The following is a 21,372-nucleotide window of genomic DNA, read 5'->3' as shown; positions in this document are numbered from 1 at the left end:
TAGATCCATCCTTGAGCTGTTCGGCTGATAGATTTCATTTGGTTGTGAACTTACAGCCTAGTGTTGTGTAATGGTAGATACACAACCGAACCATGAGAACCTGAAGTGGCCTTCCAACTGAAGAGGAAGGGAAGTCTTAACTGAGGACCCGACTTGATGAGAGGACTGACAATTGCATTTTCATTTTCATTGTGTCCCTTGGAAAACTGCTTGTAAATGTAGATGCAATGCAGTAGACTGACGGCGCTGTTTCACTCATTGCATTTGAATAAAGTCCACCATAGAACAGACTTTGACATGTAATGTCAAATGGTCTTCTCATTTCCATTGTCACATAGTTAAAAAATGGCATTTTAATCTTAATTTTGACCTAAAAAGACCATGAGTACATGGACATGTAAATGCAATAGACTGGGGGTGCTGTTTCACTCATTGCATTTGAATAAAGTCCACTATAGAGCAGACTGTCTTTGAAAATGAAATGTCAAATGCTGTTTCCATTTTCATTTTAATATGGTCCTAGAATGCTAACACAAGTATGTGAAAATGATAATGGTTGCATTTTGATTCAAATTTTTACCTAAATAACACATGTGGAAAATGTTATTGTGAGATTAAATTTTTTTTTTCAAGTTTGCATGCTAATTTTAATTTAGTCCCCTATATGCTTCCATATTCACCTGTGGAAAATTTTGGAGCAAGGTTTGAGACAAAGCCCTGCACCACTATCTCTATAATACCAGATGATGGAAAATAAAGTCATCTTCAGATTATTGCAGTGATGTCTGTGACTATGCTTTATTCAGGTCTACGTAAACATACTATATACAAATACATAGACCAAAATATTTGATATGGACCGAACAGATGGAACCAGGTCCCAATATATTTCCTTGAACAAATAAACAAGTTACAACAAACAGATGTTTTTATTGAATTTATTAAAAGAAAGAATAATTCAACTGAAGGGCAGAGCTCATACATCCGAGAGCAATTAGAGAGTCTGAACCAGAGAAACAGATAGCCAAGACATTTAATGTTAGAGAATAATTATGGAGTTGACAAGACAAAAGCCTTTCTCAGCCTTGAGTCCATTTTTCAACCATCATCTGTAATACAGTGACCCAGAGAAAACATTGCTGTTGAATGCATCTAATACTACATGACTGTTTGACGAGGATCTGCAACTTACTCACGCTAACGTTTCACATTCGAAAGAGGAGCTAGATAACTTTGTTTAGCAGGAAGATGTGTCACATACTCTAGCTAGTTTATTTTTTGATTTAGAGAAGGTGAAAAAAAAACTTAATTTGTTGACTTTATGCTGTCATCACCATTTATCTCTATACAATGTGTTTATGATCAAACTGTTATTGTTGCATTAGCTGCTGTAAGCAAGGTTAGAGAATATTTAGAAGTGATGAATTAGGGAGAAATGATCAGACCGTTTGTTAGAACTGCCACTCTGTTTCAGAAATATAGCTACAGCAGCGTAGGCTACACCACTAAACTACTGTACTGTAACATTAAACAGGGGAGCTGGGGAAAACAGTACAGCTGCCCAGTGACTTTCTCCATCAGTACTAGGCTTCGTTTTATAAAGTCACTGACAATAAACAGAACTCGTCTTCTGGACTTTTCCTCCAGCGATTCTGTTCACATCAGCAGCTGCAGAGGCAGTGTGTTAACGACGTAGTCTTTCAAACACCAACATGGTAGCTAACGAATGACATCTTCCCTGGTGTGTTCACTGTTGCTTTACGTGGTTCGTGCTTCTAAAAAAACTTCACTGTTTTGCGACTTGTAACATAATGACTCTACAAAATGCGTGGCTAAATATACCTAGTCTGCCGTTAATGGACAGACGCAGATGCAGACACCAGTCAGCCCTATTATATCAGCTGATAACATTGGCATGCCAAAAAAACCAACAGAAAAAAAACATGCTGCTCAGAATATAAAGTTACTTTCGTCTAACCCTCAGCCTGGAGAGAATACAACAACACAGCATCAGGACATGAGGAGGAGGCTCTGATAAATGTTCACAATGAAGAAGCATGACTGCGTTGGTGCTTTTTAAGGGAACTACTCTGACTAAAAGTTTTCCCACATTGTTCACACCAGTACGGTTTCTCTCCAGTGTGAACACGTCTGTGCTGTGCTAGGTTACTTGATTCAGTGAAAGATTTCCCACACAGTTCACACCAGTACGGCTTCTCTCCAGTGTGAACACGTCTGTGCTGTGCTAGGTTACCTGATTCAGTGAAAGCTTTCCCACACTGTTCACAGCAGTATGGTTTCTCTCCAATGTGAACTCGTAGGTGGTATTTTAGGTTACTTGAGGTAGTGAAAGCTTTCCCACATAGTTCACACCAGTACGGTTTCTCTCCAGTGTGAATACGTAGGTGGCTTTGTAGGTGAGCTGATGTAGTGAAAGCTTTCCCACACTGTTCACAACGGTACAATTTTTCTCCAGTGTGAACACGTTGGTGGTTTTTTAGGTTACTTGATGTAGCAAAAGCTTTCCCACACAGTTCACACCAGTACGGTTTCTCTCCAGTGTGAAGATGTAGGTGTCTTTTTAGGTTAATTGGTTTAGTGAAAGCTTTCCCACACTGTTCACAGCAGTTCGATTTTGCTGTAGTGTGAATACTTAAGTGGCTTTTTAGGATACTTGATGTAGCGAAAGCTTTTCCACACGGTTCACACCAGTACGGTTCCTTTCCAGTGTGAAGATGTAGGTGTCTTTTTAGGTTACTTGGTTTAGTGAAAGATTTTCCACACTGTTCACAGCAGTTCGATTTCTCTCCAGTGTGAAGATGTAGGTGGCTTTTTAGGTAACTTGATGTAGCGAAAGCTTTCCCACAGTGTTCACACCTGTACGGTTTCTCTCCAGTGTGAAGACGTAGGTGTCTTTTTAGGTTACTTGGTTTACTGAAAGCTTTCCCACACTGTTCACAGCAGTTTGATTTCGCTCTAGTGTGAACACATAGGTGGTTTTTTAGGTTACTTGATGTAGCGAAAGCTTTTCCACACTGTTCACACATGAACGTTTTCTCTCCAGTTTGAACACTCTGATGAATCTTGACTGATGTTGTGAAGGATTCGTCACAGCGGTGACTTGTGTCTCCATCTCTTCCTCTCAGTTTCTATATCAGACAGACATACAGAGAGAGAAACAGTGAGTGGAGCGAGCGATCTAGAACCACAAATGACATTACCATTAAGTGAACGAGGTTTACTCTTCAGAATGAAAACTAGTATCAACGCCAGGGGGAAAATATGGAAGACGACCAGATAGGGTAGGATAATCCTATAATTCACTGATTTATTATTGCACTTAACGTGTTTGCTAACTGTTGTCTCTTAGCCAGCATCATCCATGAGACCTCAAAACCAAGAATGCAAAGAACTGTGGAGAGGCTGCTCCAAGATAACAGCCAGGCATCACCCAAAACTAGCTCATAATCTGATTTATTGTTAAAATCTAACTTTTTAAGATTTTTGCTTTGGAATTATATAAAATAAAACCAAATTTAAAGTACTATAAGAAGTGTACACTAACAATGTAATGTATTTAGAATAATTTAGAAATGATGAAGCAGGGGATAAGACACATTAGAGACCCGGGTTCGAATCCACTGTAAGACATCAATGTGTCTCTTAGCAAGATACTTAACCTCTCGTTTCTCCAGAGACGTGCGACCTCTGACATATATAGCAATTGTAAGTCGCTTTGAATAAAAGCGTCAACAAGTTAATGGTGCTAAATAAAGTAAACATATTTATGGAGTGAAGCGTGGGAAGTCACGCATCATGCTTTTCACGCACTGTGAATCACTGTGTCACATGTCAGAAATGTAAAAACCCAAATTCGACAACACTCTCGGCTGTTAAAACATTAGAGAAGGCATGTCTACACTTTCTGTTGGTTGTCCAACAACCAATAAAGTCTGTTTTTATTGTTAACTCTGTGTTTAAACAAAGACAATTTAACTGTGAGTGTCTTAAAAATACACTTTTCAACCAGGATCCACAACCTGCCCTTTTGTGTAGGCCATCTGCAGAGCTGAAAGCTGCTGTTATCAGTTGTCTCTAACCTGTTTGTTTCGGGACTCATTTGCTGATGATCCACTGGGGTCAGAGGTTGATGAAACGAGGGTCTGAGAGGAAAGAGGAAGACAAAATAAGTAACATCATCAACAGAAAGCTAAATTATTAAGCCAGTTACTTTTATAAATATTAATCCACAAACTGGAAAAGTTGTGCGTGCGTGCCCACTCACCTTGTCATAATAATACTGCCACTCATAATGGAAAGGGCTTTGGGAAACTTCCTTTACCATATTTTGTAGCTTCACAATACTCTGAAGAAAAGACACAGAAAATCATCAACTGCTCCCTTTGTCATCAGTGAGCTTATACATCAACTAAATAATCCATATTGTTGAATTCGCACTTTGAGGAAAGGACTATTTTTTGGATTGCAGTTCATTCACTGTTTAGGGGTCCTCCCCTAAGAACATTTCTCTTAGGAAATAGTTGGAAAAGCTAGAGTAGATGATAAATAAACAACACCCAAAGTTCAGTCTACTGTACGAACTACAACCTTTAGATTTGGGTATTTTACATTTATGGCACAGCATGTTTTGGGCATCACCCCGTCAGCCTTAACGGCAGGAAAACCCTGTTAACATGACCTCAGAATCATTATAGACAATTGTTAATGTGGCTTTTTTTGTCTCATTTCACAGTTTGACATTTATCTGTAGACATTAAAAAAATAGGCAAAATGAGAAACTGCCTCTCTTCTGAGGTGCATTGTATTTGCACTAAAAATCCAAAAAGAAACGTCTCCTCATTAGCTTAAAAGGACTAGTTTGCATCACTAATTTGCTTTACTAGCCTCAGCTCCTCCAGTCACCTCCGTCCTTTCTTTTCCTATCAACCACTTTTTCAGACTCATCTGAAACCTGAAAAATAATTTAGGATGGACCAGTCTGTACAGGACAGAGCTGTTTGTACCTGATGTTCTCAACATTTGACAAGTAGATAGTAATAAAATACAGCTACCAGTTACTTTCTATAAACTGAGCTATGTTAAGTATAGCATAGCAGCCAAAAGGCGTAGCCTACTGTAGAAGCTTTCCTGCTCAGCTGCACAGTCTGAAGGGGAGGGGAGATGTTTGCTAGCGCAAACTTTCACTTTTCAAGCAGGTGGGGAAACACCACCGCTCCTGAATGCATGTAGGGTAAACACTGGGTTAAGTATTCATGTTCAAAACAGCCAGAGTTTTCCACGTTTGTTCTGATCGCTGTTTACATTCCACCTCAGGCCTGTGTTAGTGAGGCGTTACTACACCTGGCCAACCAGATAACTAACGTGGAGAAAAAAACATCCAGACTCCCTGCTCATTGTTCTCGGGGACTTCAACAGAGCAAACCGCAGTCATGAACTCCCAAAGTAGAGACAGCATATTAAGTGTCAAACCAGGGACACTAACGCACTGGACCACTGCTACACAACACGCCTATCGCTCTGTTCCCCGTGCCGCCTTAGGACTCTCTGGTCACTGTCTGGTTCATCTTTTCCAGACATCCAGGCAAAAATTGAAATCTTCTAAACCTGTTGTAAAGACTGTGAAAAGATGGACCAACAAGTCAAAGCTGGAGTTACAGGCCTGCTTTGACTGTACTGACTGGATAGTTTTTGAGGCTGCATCCACTGACCTGGACGAACTAACTGACACTGTGACATCCAACATCAGTATCACAGATACATGTGTGTGCCGACTACAGGCTAACAGGTCAGTGGATGACGCAGTCAGCTTGGGTCTGCATTACATCCTGCAACACCTCGACTCTCCAGGGACATATGCAAGGAGCCTGTTTGTGGACTTCAGCTCAGCCTTCAACACCATCATCCCGGACATCCTCAGCACCAAACTCACCCAGCTCACTGTGCCAGCCTCCACCTGTCAGTGGATCACATACTTCCTGACTGTCAGGAATCAGCAGGTGAGGCTGGGGAACACCACATCCAGCACCCGGAGTATTAGCACTGGCGCCCCTCAGTGGTGTGTGCTCTCCCTCCTGCTCTTCTCCCGCTACACCAGTGGTCGGCAATAGGCCGCCCACGGGCCAAAGCTTGCCCGCCAGCTATAAGATCTGGACCACGGCCAGATAACTTTGACAGCGGCAAAATGGTGACGAGTTGGCCTACAGATGGGAGGTTGATCAGCTGGCTTTCCGGTGCGGTCAGAACAACCTGGAGCTTAACACGTTCTAAACTGTGGAGATGATCGTGGACTTCAGGCAGGGGTGGAAATTAACTTTTTGGCTCACCTTCTAATGGGACTGGTAGATGAAAAATCCACCGGCCAAACTAATTTTTGTGTCACATTATGTCACATATACCAGTGGTTCTCAAAGTGGGGTCCCTGAGGTGGTTCCAGGGGGTCCCCAGCAAAAAGGGGAATACTTTATTTTCATTATAATTCTATCTATCCACAGTAGCACAGGGACAGAATGTCTGACTACTTTGTTTGTGGGTTTCATACACTTTCTGTGAAAAAAACAAAAAACATCTAAAAGCAAAACTCTTATCAGATGGGGGACCCTGGGACAAATTGGGGGTCCTCGGTCTAATTTGTGTTATTTTAGAGGTCCCTGATGTAAAAAAGTTTGATAACCACAGACGTATACATTTGTTTCAGTACTTTTGAGATAAGGTATTCTGTTGCATGCAAACTTAAAGACAATACCAGAATGAAATTTGAAGCAAAATTCATTTATTGCTAGTAAATTGTGTATAAACTTACAAGAAACTATTATTCTCATTATGTACATGTTGAAGGTGGATATGATATACAGGTACACAGACATGTACAGTGTGATGGAGCATAATGCAAAGGATGCTGGAAAAAATAAATAAGACCTATGACCTTATGACCTGAGGTAGGTGTATTGGTATGCAGTATATGGTATACATGACGACATAGAATGGTGAATAAATAAATAATAAGTGGAAACCAGTAAACAGGTGGCTGATTAGAGACGGAGTTACTGGGTTATTGCACAAGAATAGTTCCTGACACTGAGTCAGAAAATCAGCTGTTCATCAGAGTGATGGCTTGTAGGAAGAAACTGCTTCTGTGTCTGTTGGTTTTGGCATACAGTGCTCTGTAGCGCCTACCTGAGGGGAGGAGCTGGAAAAGGTTGTGTCCGGGGTGAGATGGATCTGCAGTTTCCTGTCCGTCCTGAATGGAGGGCAGGTTGGCACCGATTATTTTTTCTGCAGTCCTGACTGTCCATTGTAGTCTGCTCCTGTCCTTTTTGGTGGCAGATCCAAACCAGACAGTGATGGACGTGCAGAGGACAGACTGGATGGTGGCTGTGTAGAACTGGATCAGCAGCTCCTTAGGCAGGTTGAGCTTCCTGAGCTGACGCAGGAAGTACATCCTCTGCTGGGCCTTCTTGATGATGGTGTCCGTGTTTGGGCTCCCACTTCAGGTCCTGGGATATAGTGGAACCCAGAAACCTGAAGGATTCCACAGCAGACACAGGGCTGTTGAGTATGGTGATGGGGGGCAGAGTGGGGGGGGCTCCTCCTGAAGTCCACGGTCATCTCCACAGTTTTGAACGTGTTAAGCTCCAGGTTGTTCTGACCGCACCAGAGAGCCAGCTGATCAACCTCCCGTCTGTAGGCCGACTCATAACTGTCCCAGATGAGGCAGATGACCGTTATATCATCACCAAACTTCAGGAGTTTGACAGATGGGTCCCCTGAGGTGCAGTCCTTGGTGTAGAGGGAGAAGAGCAATGCGGAGAGCACACACCCCTGGGGGGCGCCAGTGCTGATAGTCCGGGTGCTGGATGTGATGTTTCCCAGTCTCACCTGCTGACTCCTGACAGTCAGGAAGTCTGTGATCCACTGACAGGTGGAGGCTGGCACAGTGAGCTGGGTGAGTTTGGTGCTGAAGATGGTGTTGAACGCCGAGCTGAAGTCCACAAACAGGATCCTTGCATATGTCCCTGGAGAATCGAGGTGTTGCAGGATGTGATGCAGACCCATGTTGACTGCATCATCCACTGTCCTGTTAGCCCTGTAGGCAAACTGCAGGGGGTCCAGCAAGGGGCCTGTAATGTCCTTCAGACTGTCCTAATGACTTCATGAGTACAGATGTCAGGGTGACGGGCCTATAGTCATTTAGACCAGAGATGGAGGGGTTTTTTTGGGACCGGGATGACTGTGGAGCATTTGAAGCAGGAGGGAACTTCACACAGCTCCAGTGATTTGTTGAACATCTGAGTGAAGATGGGGGCCAGCTGGTCTGCACAGATTTTCAGGCACGATGGTGAGACACCGTCAGATTCAGGAACCTTCCTGATCTTCTGCCTTCGGAAGAGGTGGCTTACGTCCTCTTCACAGATCTTGAGTGCAGGTGAGAGGTCAGAGGGGGAAGGTGACTGTTTGAAGATGGCATTGGAGTGGGGGAGGTGTGACTCTGGGCTTTTCAAACCTAAAATAGAAACCATTCAGCTCGTCTGCCAGTTGTTGAGTACCAGCAGTGTTGGGGATGGTCTCTTATAGTTTGTGAGTGTCCGTAGGCTTCTCCACAATGACGCAGGGTCGTTGGCTGCAAAGCTTTTATTTAACCTTTCAGCGTAGCTCCTCTTTGCAGCTTTGACCTCTTTAGTCAGAGTGTTCCTGGCCTGGTTGTACAAGACTCTGTCCCCACTTCTGAAGGCCTACTCCTTGGTCTGACGAAGCTGCCCGAGTTCCGCTGTGAACCAGGGTTTTTGGTTGTTATATGTGCGGAAGGTTTTAGTCGGCACACACGTCCTCACAAAAATTGATGTAAGATGTCACAGTGTCAGTTAGTTTGTCCAGGTCAGTGGCTGCAGCCTCAAAAAACTGTAACTCCAGCTTTGACTCGTTGGTCCATCTTTTCACAGTCTTTACAGTCTGGAGAAGATGCATCAGACAGTGACCAGAGAGTCCTAAGGTAGCACGAGGAACAGAGCGATAGGCGTCCTTTAATGTTGTGTAGCAGTGGTCCAGTGTGTTAGTGTCCCTGGTGGGACACTTAATATGCTGTCTGTACTTTGGAAGTTCATGGCTGAGATTTTCTTTGTTAAAGTCCCCAAGAACTATGAGCAGGGATTCTGGATGTTTTTCCTCCACTAACCTGGACAAACTAACTGATACTGGGACATCCGCATGGATGAGATTAAATCCCGGTAGGTGAAGTGCGCTGTCTGGGATGCGCTCGATGAGCCAGGATTCGGTGAAACAGAGGGCAGCAGATCTGCAGAAGTCCGAGTTAGTTCTGTTGAGGAGAAGCAGTTTGTCCATTTTGTTGGCTAGAGAGCGGACATTCGCCAGGTGGATTGAAGGGAACGCAGTGCGAAATCCCCGCTGTCTCATCTTAACCAGCGCGCCTGCACGTTTTCAAAGGATCCCAATCAGAGCTGCCACTCCTCCAAAGGGTAGCTCCGGGAAAGTTCCAGGGTCAATAAAGAGCGTTGGAATAGTATGAGCAGTTGAAAGTCCAATGTTTAAGAGCTCTTCTCTGGTAAAAGTTAGCAGAGAGGAACGGCAGAAAACAGCGTTAATTAAAAAAAACACAGAAAGCACTACGGAGTGTAATCCTGAGGCGGCCGTCTGTGGCGCCATCTTGCTAATTTAAAGGAGACCAATTATGCTTTTCCCCATTTTATGACTTATCTACAATGTTATAATGTTGGATGTTCATGTTAAACATGGCCAAGTTTTTAAAAAATTAGGTTAAAGCATTAATCAGAAATCCCTGTGAGCCTGTTCTGAACTGCTTTTTCTACCAACGGCTCCGTTCTACATAATAAGGAGCATGTGCTCCCACACTAACGGCATGGCAACGCTCAGTCTGCCTGTTCTGCCCAGCAACAACAACAGCCTGGTAACATGCTTCAGGTCTTGGCCAATCAGAAGACAGTGGGCTTTGAGAGGGGAGGCCTTAAAGATACAGCAGCATCTACAGCTTGTTCAGACAGAGCCTGAAATGAAGGCCTACACGAAGAATCAGTATAAGAATTATTTTTTTTAAACTTTGAATCATGCAAAGCTCCCATACAGGAGTCACAGAACTACAAAGTAGGACTGGAAAAGCAGTGTAATAGGTCTCCTTTAAGGCCTTTTCACACAGGAAACGATTTATGTTAAAGGTGTTGACAGCCTCCCAAAGCCCTTTTCCCCCACCACAACCATCAGAAATGTTAGTACCTAAAACTAAGTCACTGACTTTATGCATCTCGACTGGCTAACCCTACAGTTCCTTACTACTCTAACACTACTACTCCTTTGTGTTTGGGAAATAGCAAACGATGGCGTTTCATACGGACGCTAAAAGGGTACCTTTAGCGCAAAATACTCGCTGTCTGAAAGCGTCAGTTATGACGCATTGACACGTTGGGTAGTCCTGCCTAAAAGCATACGCTGCTTTATGTCCATTTTCCCCCAAATGGGACCATAATTTACTAAATGAACATCATGCTGGGTTGAAGAAGACTTGAAACTGTGACCATAAACCCATTTTAAAGTGTTTACTGAGCTAATAATTAAGCTGAAATGTTGCAACATTTTACCATTATTTGTAATGGAACAAGACTTCTTTTTGCAACCAGTAGACTCGCGCCCTGCTGGCCGTTAGAGAGAATGCAGTTTTAAGTTCCGTCTGTAGTTTCACTTTCAGACCCAGAGGTTGCTGCATGATTGAGATTAGAGAAATAACATTTGACAACCACTCGTCACATAACTACAACTCTGGACTGGACAACAGAGTGCGCCAAGAGCTGCAAAACAACTGCAGGATGTTCAGTTTCTAATTATATATTGTTTAAAGAGGTGGTATTATACTCATTTTATAGGTTCAAAATCTTAATTAGGGGTTGTACCAGAACAGGTTTACAGGGTTTAATTGAAAAAAAACATATTTTTCTCATACTGCAAATTGCTGCAGCTCCTCTTTTCACCCTGTGTGTTGTACGCTCCGCTCTTGAGCTACAGAGTGATGCATCTTACTTGTACAAAACCTTTGTTGGGAGATGCACATGCGCAGCTCCCAGGTAAGGACTACTAGCCAATCAGAAGCAGAGCAGGGCGGTTCGTAAGAAACAAGGTAGTGTGATCCAAATCAAAGCCGCTTCAGACTGCGACCGTAACCTAGCAGATGCTCTAAGTTACTCAAGTCTACAACTACACAACATCATTGTTCCACATCTTACCATTAGCACTAAATGTTGAACTGTTGCCGGTGTTCTGACGATCTATGCTGCCTTGCCGAAAAATGCTACCATAGAGCAAATCGATAGACTCGGCTCTACTCGGCCCTGCTTCGTTTTCTATTGCAGATAGTACGTAGCTGGTCATCATAGCGACGCCACACACAACTGTCGCGTCGTAATGTTCAATGCGACACACACACCAGCGATCCACACAGCTTTCTCTCTCTTTTAAGTTAAAACGTTTCAACATTCCTCAGCATGTAAAGACAGATAAGCGGTATGAAAACCTTCCAGCTGTGTTTTCCTCTGCTGTTGTTGCTGCAGCGGTCTGTGTGACAGCGGGAGCAGAGGGCTCTGTGAGCGGGCGGCTGGCCGGCCTCACACGCTCCTCCCACTTGCGGAGCTCCTCAACTCCGACAATATTCATCACATTTTTGTTCCGCCATCACTTCTCGTAAAACTGTCAATATTCGAAATCTACCAGATTTTCACCTCAAAACTTCTCAGAAGTGGATTTAGTGATGAAATTCCATACAAAAACTGTAAAATATAAAACTTTCTGTTGCTGGCCTCTGTCTGGTGCAGCAATGATGATGCAGTGAATAGTGAATATTCTCTCTGACCAATCAGAAGTCTGTCGTGTTTTCACGTTACATTTTAGTATCCCTCAGCTCGCTTGGAACCTCGACGGAGGTGAGGTGATACGAAAAAAAGTACCTGGAAGCAGGTACAACATTTCTACAGTGGAAAACCCAAACAAAGGCGAGTCGAGCCAAAGGGCCTCCGCTCAGAAAGCTTGGCTTGAGGGCGTGCCTGACCCCACTAGCCGCTTGGCAAGCTTTATGATGCGTTTTCATTGTGACGTCACAAGTAAAGGAAGTGAAGGGCTGGACTACAAACGAGCTGTTCATTTCAAGCATTTCAGAGCAGAGCTTTCTGTGGGAGATGGAAACTCTCTTTGGGCTGGACTTTGGGCTTTTTCACTTTGCAAACCTGTTACATGCACAAAAAAAGATATATAGAAAAAAAAGATATATAAAGGAGAGTGAAAAAGCCTAAAAGCATAATACCACCTCTTTAATACTAATGTTTTTGCATGAGTTGCTAGTTCAACTGTCCCGACGTTACTTTTTACTGGCCCCGGGCCATCGGGCACCGTTGTTGTCGAGCCCTGCATCACTAAACAGCTGACTCACAGTGTCCGCAACAACTCCTATGCAATAACCCAGTAACTCTGCCTCTAATCAGCCACTTGTTTACCGGTTACCACTTAGTATTTATTTATCACTCTCTATTTTTCGGAGCTATTCATATTGATATATTGTCGTATTGTATATACTGTATACCAAATCCACCTACCTCAGGTACATAACACCTGCACATAATACTTATTTATTCCAGCACCTTTTGCACTATGCTCCATCGTACCGTGTACATGTATGTGTACCTGTATATCACAACCACCTCCTACATGTACATAATAATAAGTTATTCCTGCATCCTTTGCACTCTGCACTATTTGTCAGTCTTTCTATATTGTTCTGTTTTTGTTTATAGTATTTCTGTTCTCTATTCTGTAGCATGTGTTTGACTTTATTATAGTTTTTATTATAGTATTATTGTATGAGTTAGCACATTATGAGCAATGTACAATCCAGAGTCAAATTCCTCGTATGTGTGCACATACCTGACAATATGATACAAAGTCTACATGCTAAACACATAAAAAGGTTTAATAAATGTAAAAGTGGATTCAGACAGCAGCTAAAATGTCTAACAGCTTTCACAACAGTAAGAGGAGCAAAACACGGAGCACCGGTTGCTCAGCAACTTAACGTTCAGTTAACTGCCGAACCGGAAGTTTGCTTCAGCGTCGTCCAGTCTGAGCTAGCTAAGTTAGCTCGTAAGCTAACATCAGCAGGCTACATGCTACAAGAGACCTCCTCCTCCTCCTGCTCCTCCTCCTCCTCCTCTCCGGTTCCGACCGTCACATTAAGTGTGGGTTCTGTAGAGATACGGGGTTCTGATGGCTCCACTGTTGAATCCTGCTACATTACATCTTGTTTACAGTCAATATGAAGCTACGTGTCGGAACCAGGCCGAGCTAACGCCACGTTAGCTTCTTGTTAGCTGCTAGCTGTGTTCATGAACACTGACCTGAACATCGGTGCTATCAGAGCTCGAGCCTGCTGTTTGTCCTCCGGGGACGTTGTTGCTCCGGGGCTCCGGGTCCTGGTTGTCCTCCTCCATCCCGCTCTTGGTCCTGGTCTCTGAGATCCAGCAGGTCTCCTTTCTAACTGTCGGAGCTCTTCAGATACAGGAGCGCTGCGGGACCTCGTGGATCGCAGTGTTCTCGCGCCATCTTAGAAGCACGCTAAGCCCCCCTTAGTTACTGTTGCTAAGTGATAAATAACATTTAGCCGCAGTGTCGAAAAGTGATCGTCTGCCGAAAAGTGATGTTTGGTAGGCCTATGTGTAATATATTTGTTTATATTTGGAAAACGGGCTGTAGCCTAATTAACATGACTTACTGCCAACTAAGATATAAAATGAAGACAATTTTGCTATTATCCTTATGACTCTGCATTATTTTACTTGCTGTGTAGGCCTACCAACCAATCCAGTCCTTTTTACCTGTTAAAATACCTTTAAATTGCCAATACAACTCATAAAATGCAGTATTTCACTTGCCAGAAAATGATTGAAGCCTTTTGTTATTGACTGAAAGGTTATTTCTGCCCTGAAATTAGTTGATTTCATTCAGAAGATATATTTAACAGATTATAGCTCACCTAGTACTTTTTACCTCTTAAAATAACCCCTTTAAATGGCCAGTACAACCCATAAAATGCAGTAGGCTATATCACTTGCCAGAAAGTGACTGGGCAATACAGCTCCAGCAGACGGCAATCACTTTTCGGCAAACAATCACTTTTCGGCACGACACGCAGAATCCAAGATGTTGAAGCTTTTTGTCCCGCAGAGTCATGAGGCAGCGTTACTTTATCAGTAGCTGGAGACTCTGGTCTGTTCTCCAGACTCCAAACAGCCTTAAAAACGAGTTCTGCTGATTTAGCAGGAGCAGGTGACAATTTAAAGATTTATGAGGTTGTACCAGAACAGGTTTACATGGTTTAATTTTCAAAAAACAACCTTATTTTTTGTCACGTTGCACATTGCTGCAGCTCCTCTTTTCACCCTGTGTGTTGTTGTCACAGTGTCAGGAACAGCTCCTGTGCAATAACCCAGTAACCCTTTCTATAATTAGCCATCTGTTTCCAGGGGCCTCGTGTATAAACGCTGCCTACGCACAAAAAGGTTACGTACTCTGTTTTTTACGCACACGTTGGATGTATGAAAATGAACGTGACGTGAGATTGTGCGGGCCGTGGCGCAAACTCTTGAGCTGCCGTGAAAATGTGCAGACCCTCCGCAAACTTTTGTCTGGCTCTTTCAGTGAACTCCAAAGTGGCAAAACTCACCAAATGTTTCAAAATAGCGTTTTCACTCCTGTTACTGTGCAGATGTCAATGAAGCAGTCAATCAAAAACCTAATTATGTCCGTTCATACGCAAAAAAAGTTTGATCATGTATGTAGTGGTTTAATATCAAAATAAAATTGAATGTGAGAGGAATCGATAACGATGGTTCTCACATAGGCCTATTTAATTTAACTCCGTATCACATGTTAACATTCAAACCAGCAGTGTTATTTGTGCTCACCTATAGTTGCCATAACTATTCCATACTGCGCCTTTCAATTGTGGAAATAAAGCACAAGGTCACTAAATGGTCAATCTCCCACCTGTAGGCGGATTCATCCCCACCAAAGATGAACCCAATGAGCGTGGTCTCATCCGCAAACTTCAGGAGCTTGACAGACTGGTGACTGGAGGTGCAGGTGTTGGTGTACAGGGAGAAGAGCAGATGGGAAAGAACGCAGCCTTGAGGGGAACCAGTGCTGATGGTCCTGGAATCAGAGACTTGTTTTCCCAGGTTCATGTGCTGCTTCCTGTCAGTCAGGAAGTCAGTGATCCACCTGCAGGTGGAGTCAGGCACGTTCAGCTGAGAGAGCTTGTCTTGCAGCAGGGCCGGGATGATGGTGTTAAAAGCAGAGCGGAAATCCACAAATAGGATAGTGGTGTAGTCCAGGTGCTGGAGGATGAAGTGAGGGGCCATGTTTACTGCATCATCTACAGACCTGTTGGCTCTCTAGGCAAACTGCACAGTGTCCAGGAGTGGGTCTGTGATGGATTTTAGGTGGGACAACACAAGGAGTTCAAAGGACTTCATAACCACAGAGGTCAGGGCGACAGGTCTGTAGTCGTTTAGTCCGGTGGTCCTTGGTTTCTTGGGGACAGGGATGATGATGGAGGCTTTGAAGCAGGCTGGCACATTGCATGTCTCCAGTGAGGTGTTAAAAATGTCTGTAAACAGCTGATCAGCACAGTGCTTCTGGGTGGATGTGGAGACAGAATCCGGCCCAGCTGCTTTGCGAGGTTTCTGCCTCCTGAACAGTCTGTCATCACAAGGATGAGAGGGAAATGGCTGGACTACAAACGACGTGCTTCTTCACTTTGCAAACCTATTACATGCACAAAAATTTGGAAGATTTAATTGTACTTAATATTTGTAACCCACAGAAGACAATCCACAAACGTGTACTATGATTTATGTTGTACGTAGTAAAAATGTTTTATTTTGTCTGATTTAACTGTGTTTATTGTTGATGTACGATCGGAAGTCTGTAATGGGTATTTTATTTTGAAAATTGACCGTTTCTCTGCCGTTTCTGTGTCTGACTTCCTGCCCTGTTCCTGGGACGCTTCTTCTTCCTAGGCAACTGCCCATGTCGCCTATGCCACAGGCCGGCCCTGCATCCGGGCAGCAAAAACAGAGAAATAAGGCAAGAGCAAACAAAAAGCAGATGCAGCATGATGCTGACAGACGGCTTGCCTTACACACTGGCGCCATCTGATTACTGCATGGTTTATATTTATTGGTTTTGAAGTGTGGATCAAGTGGACTGATGGGAGACAGCTGGGATTGATTATGTCACACACCTTACGGTGCCTGATTGGAGGAGAGAGGAATTGGCTCTGGTTGAACTGATTGTGTACAGGTGAACAAGACAGGGGACAGAGTCTAGATAGAAAGAAGAGAATGGGACGTGCAAGAGAGCCGAACAGGTGGCATGGCAAACCACAAAGAAGAACAGAGGGAGGAAGCATAATAAACTGTTGTTTAATGAAATAACAACAACCTTACTGGGCTGCTGATCTTCCATTATAGGAGGACTGGTTGTTTGACTTTGTGACTTTAAAGTGAAAACTATCATCTGTTGAACAAACTGAAGCTCCTCTGCTGCCTCCTGCTGGCTGCTTCCTGTCACTGTCAGTCTGTTCGTCCCTCAGGACAAACTGGAGAGCTCCTCACAAAACATTCACATTACTTGTACTTAACTTTCTACTTCTGCTCCACATCTCAGAGGGAAATATTGTACTTTTACTTCACTACATTTATCTGACAGCTTTAGTTACAACTTACTTTACAAATTAAGATTATTACACACAAACACATCAACAGTTTATAAAATATGATGTTTAATTATAAATGAAACATCACATTTTTCACTTTATACAAGTACAGCTGAAACCATGAAAGTCTGGAGGTTTCTTTTGACCCCAAACAGACTCAGAGGCCAAAGAGTGGGCTTTTGTTTTCCACAAGTGATGCAGTTCATTAGAAAACATGATATTTAATAAGGAAGTGAGAGTGAGAAGACGATAAAGAGGTTTTCCACCTTTGTAAATCAGCTTCCACCGCTTGTTTTGGTGCTGCTGCACAGACGACATCAGAATCTGAAGTAGAAGTTAAAGGTTTGTGACTGATCAAAACAGGACGTTTCACTTTCATCATCTTCGATTGAAACCACATCTCTTTTTTCTTTGATTTGTGAACAGCTCAGAAGTGATTCTCTGTGGTGACAGCGCTGATGATGTCATCATGGCCATCAACCAATCCCTCCTCAGCCTGGGTGGAAGGGGTCATCACCATGGAAACAGGCAGGTCATTTCCTGCAGTCAGAGCAGGTTAGAAAGAAAATGTTGATCGTTTACAAGCTTCTATTAGAGACTGTCAATCATCTACACCAGAGAGAGACTGATTGATTGATTAATGATTAATGTGTTACCTGTGGCCCTGTGTCGATATAAAGACACCATGAGGACAGTGGAGATGCAGTACGGACAGAACACCACCAGGTGGCAGACCAGTCTGAACACAAGCTGGAGGGGGTCTGAGGCACGGGGTGGGGCTCCAGATGTGGGCGGGGCTACAGAGGTGGGCGGGTCTGTGGTTGTAGGTTTACCTGTAGAGAGAATCCACCTGGTCAGGTGAATCTCTGGATGGAATAAGTCCTGAAATCAAAGGAAACCTCCTCACCTGTGACAGAGATCCAGCTGGATGGAGACTCTCCACGACCTCTGATGTTACACTTGTAGAGGCCTTCATCAGACTTGTTAACATGGTGGATGGTCATGTGACCTGTAGGCTCAGTCCTGATGAGGGAGCCATCTTTATAGAAACCAGCTGGGAGGTTGGAGGGAGGGGTCTCTGTTTTACAGTGCAGAGTGACATCATGTCCCTCCATCACAGGGAGGACAGGACTCTGCAGGATCACTGGTCCACCTCAACACAGAGACAAACTACAGCATTTCATCATTTACACACAGCTTCATCAACACTAACTCCACAGTCTGATCTTACCAGTGACAGTGATGTTGATGGTGTTACTGGTTGCTCCCTCTCTGGACTCACACCAGTAAACTCCACTGTCCACTGGGTCGATGTAGCTGATGTTACAGGAAGAACCAGCTGATCTTCCCCAGCCAGCTCCACACTGAGTCCTGGTTTCTCTGGTTGTGTTCCTCCTCAGCGTCCATCCAGCAGAGCTGTCGTCCTCCTCACAGCTCAGAGAGACAAACTCTCCTTCAAAATGCTGAGAGTAGCTGGGACTCACAGTCAGAGAGGCTGGAGGGTTGACATGACACACTGATGATCTTTTGCATTTTTGTTAAAACTAAATAACCCTTTAAGTACAACAAAGAAGAAACCCTGAAACCAAAACCTGAACCTGAAGCAGCCTCTGTGATGGTTTTATGACAGCTGTTGTACTTATGTACATGTTGTAAATCACAGACACCACTGAAGGTCAGAAAACACGAGACACCTTTCCTGAACTTTAAGTGCCTTTAAAACTGAACCTGAACACACTCAGAACATGAACCCTGGTCTTGGCAGTGGTGGAAGAAACATTCAGATCGTTTACCTAAGTAGTAATTAACCATAATAATACAATCCATGACGAAGAAAAGTCCTACATTCAACACTGAATTAAAGAAAAAGTTTAAAAGCTTTAGCTTTATCAGTATTATAAGTAACATGTAAAAGTAATGTAAAGTAAAAGTACTCATCATGCAGAGTGGTATGTAGTATCTCATAAAAGTGAGCACACCCCTCACTTCTTTTGTAAATATTTGATTAAATCTTTTCATGTGACACTGAAGAAATGACACTTTGTAAAGTAGTGAGTGTGCAGCTTGTATAACAGTGTAAATTTGCTGTTCCCTCAAAATAACACATCACATCACAGCCATTAATGTCTAAACCGCTGGCATCAAAAGTGAGTACACCCCTAAGTGAAAATGTCCAAATTGTGCCCAATTAGCCATTTTCTCTCACTGTAGTCATGTGACCCATTAGTGTTTGTAGTGAACCAGCCAGCTGAAGTACCCCAAAGCAGGTGGTGAAAGGTTTGCTCCATTGCCAAGTGCTGTTTGTGCAGTTTCGGCCATAAAACCTCCGGTGAAGTTGAGATAACAGACTCTATGCATGACTGTTAAAATGACAATATTAACCTTGTCCAGAGACTCACCTCATCCTGAACTAGGCTTCCCCTTTTAAACTTCCCTTATTACCTTGTTTGAATTAAATAATCTTTGTTAAGTTACTTAGTGGCCTGCGACTTCAATTTGAGTAGTTCTATTACTACGAAGGTCTTTTTAATGCAAGCAAAAAGAAATGTTTTGAGAGAATATTTATCGCACTGCAATCAAAAATCAAGTTTGTAATTAAAAATAAACAGGCCTTTTTGTTTCACAAAAAGTTTTTATTGCTATTATGTCATATTATTTGATTGCAAGTTCTTGCGAGTCAGAAAGTTTTACAAGTCAAAAAGTTTTGCTAGTCAAAAATGGTCAATAGAAGAGATTCTATTGGTGGGTTTGACTGACCAATCATGGGTTTGCATTTACCACATGGTCACGCCCACAATCCCCTCGCTCTGATGGCTCCGTCAAGCCCTCAGCTCTACTGGAGACGGCGTAGTAACGTGTACAGGCTAGATGGAGGTAAGTTGACGTCACTCATTTCAATAGAAATGCTTTTAAATGTACTATGGCATGATTTAATGATTATTTATATTTACCGTTGGCAAGGTCACGCAGTCTATCATTGTCTCCTTTTTATATAATGACATGGATAACAGTTAGCTAACGTTAGCCCTCTTTACGTGAAGCTTGACTGGTAGTGCATTTGTGCACTCGGACATGACTATAGCTAGGTTGTGGTTAGCTACTCATGTTTAACACATTGTGCATGATATCAAGCAAAACTAGTTTTCTGTGACTGTGGTAACTGAAGTTTCTGGTCACACAGCATAAACTAGACTTAAGACCACTGACAGACAGACTAGATATTTTGCTCTCGCGCTTTGAAGTAGTGAAGCGTTATTTCAGTCGAATTAACTTCTGCTGCTCCACCAAAGATCGGACCCAGCCACGTGGGTTAGTTACACTAGCTGTGACACTGAGGACATCAACCAATGAACCAAGCCACGCTAACGGCTTATCACTGGAAGTTTTCTTCAACCCAAGCCGACTAGGACGGATCTCCAGGACAAACCTGCTAGTAAAACGTCGGTCTTGGCGTGCCAGGCTGCTGAAACTGTGGACACCAAGGACCTGAGCGCTAACTAGTCATGGGGCCACCCGAACACAAACCGGCTGAGAAACCAACAGGCTGTAAGGCTGGTCAGTGGATGTTCTTTATTTTTAATCCTTTAGCCTAAAACTTCTAGCCTTAGTTAACTCAGTTATGATCATATAACTTGTGTTCCTTAGTTCTCTTACTCCCAAATTCTTTCCACAATGGACCAACTAAATTCACCTTAAACTCTGTTACTCTCATTGATTAACTTCTGGTTGTTTAATCATTATTGCTGTTTGTCTTTGATATATTTAAAGTTTAAAGTTAGTTAATAAATTTCACCTTAATCGCAGGAACTGTGTGTGTGTACTGTTTAAATCCAGGTCACTTGACGGAGGATTCACGGCTTTGATATAAGACTGACTGATTGGTTAACTAACTGACTAAGTAGGTTTGCTACATGTTACACAATCTCAAGTGCGAATGGGGAGCAGGTGTGTTAAAGTTGGTGTTATCGCTCTCACACTCCTTCACACATAAAGATGGCCTAAGCTATAAGAATATTGCCAAGACCCTGAAACTGAGGTCAAGAGCATACAGCGATTCAACAGGACAGGTTCCACCCAGAACAGGCCTCTCCATGGTGACTGGGCTGCAGGGCAGTTGTCCAACATGATAACCCTAAACCCTATTGAGCATCCTCAAACGGAGGGCAGAGGAGTGGAAGAGGACTCCAGTTGCAACCTGTGAAGCTCTGGTGAACTCCATGCACAAGAGCGTTAAGGCAGTCCTGGAAAATAATGGTGGCCACACAAAATATTGACAGTTTTTGTAACAGTTACCAGTCCTCTACCAGTGTGTACCAGTTATTGGGGAATGTCTGAGGTGACAATTCAAAATAAAAAATATGTAGTGTAATATAATGCAGTAAGGCTGTCAGGCATTTTGTATTTCTGTCAGATATGTTTCTCCTGTATATCAACTTTTCTCATTTAATTTAATCCCAGTTGAGTCTACATACATGCAGGCATGCCTGATGTAGCCTTGTTAGTCTTTTTAAATGTGCATGTGGAGACACAGTCAGAACATCTGGGGCTTTACCTGGCGTACCTGGTTACGC

The 21,372-nt window shown here is 43.2% G+C and overlaps 3 protein-coding genes across 4 annotated transcripts in view; 1 reads left to right on the top strand and 2 right to left on the bottom strand.

Annotated features, from left to right (window-relative positions):
* The window catches only part of LOC123980200 (zinc finger protein 239-like), a 76,254-nt gene that overhangs the window by 7,720 nt on the left and 47,162 nt on the right, over positions 1–21,372 (top strand). The window lies entirely within an intron of this gene.
* Positions 925–13,632, bottom strand: LOC123980192 (zinc finger protein 501-like). The gene is made up of 4 exons (XM_046064451.1): positions 13,422–13,632; positions 4,286–4,366; positions 4,101–4,163; positions 925–3,149 (listed from the first exon to the last, which is right to left on the bottom strand). The coding sequence occupies exons 1-4, from the start codon at positions 13,512–13,514 to the stop codon at positions 2,043–2,045; spliced, it is 1,344 nt and encodes a 447-aa protein (XP_045920407.1). The 5' UTR covers positions 13,515–13,632; the 3' UTR covers positions 925–2,042.
* LOC123980214 (Fc receptor-like protein 5) overlaps positions 16,848–21,372 on the bottom strand; it is a 7,818-nt gene continuing 3,293 nt past the window's right edge. Inside the window, exons 3-6 of the mRNA XM_046064491.1 lie at positions 18,033–18,296; positions 17,709–17,954; positions 17,458–17,634; positions 16,848–17,341 (exon numbers count right to left, since the gene is read on the bottom strand). Of these exons, the coding sequence (XP_045920447.1) occupies positions 17,229–17,341; positions 17,458–17,634; positions 17,709–17,954; positions 18,033–18,296 (800 nt within the window). The 3' untranslated portion in view covers positions 16,848–17,228. The remainder of the gene's footprint in view (positions 17,342–17,457; positions 17,635–17,708; positions 17,955–18,032; positions 18,297–21,372) is intronic.

Source organism: Micropterus dolomieu, linkage group LG12 (genome assembly GCF_021292245.1).
Source record: "Micropterus dolomieu isolate WLL.071019.BEF.003 ecotype Adirondacks linkage group LG12, ASM2129224v1, whole genome shotgun sequence".
Classification (NCBI taxonomy): domain Eukaryota; kingdom Metazoa; phylum Chordata; class Actinopteri; order Centrarchiformes; family Centrarchidae; genus Micropterus; species Micropterus dolomieu.
Note: the sequence above shows the minus strand (reverse complement) of the source record. Positions and strands in the feature narration are given on the sequence as shown.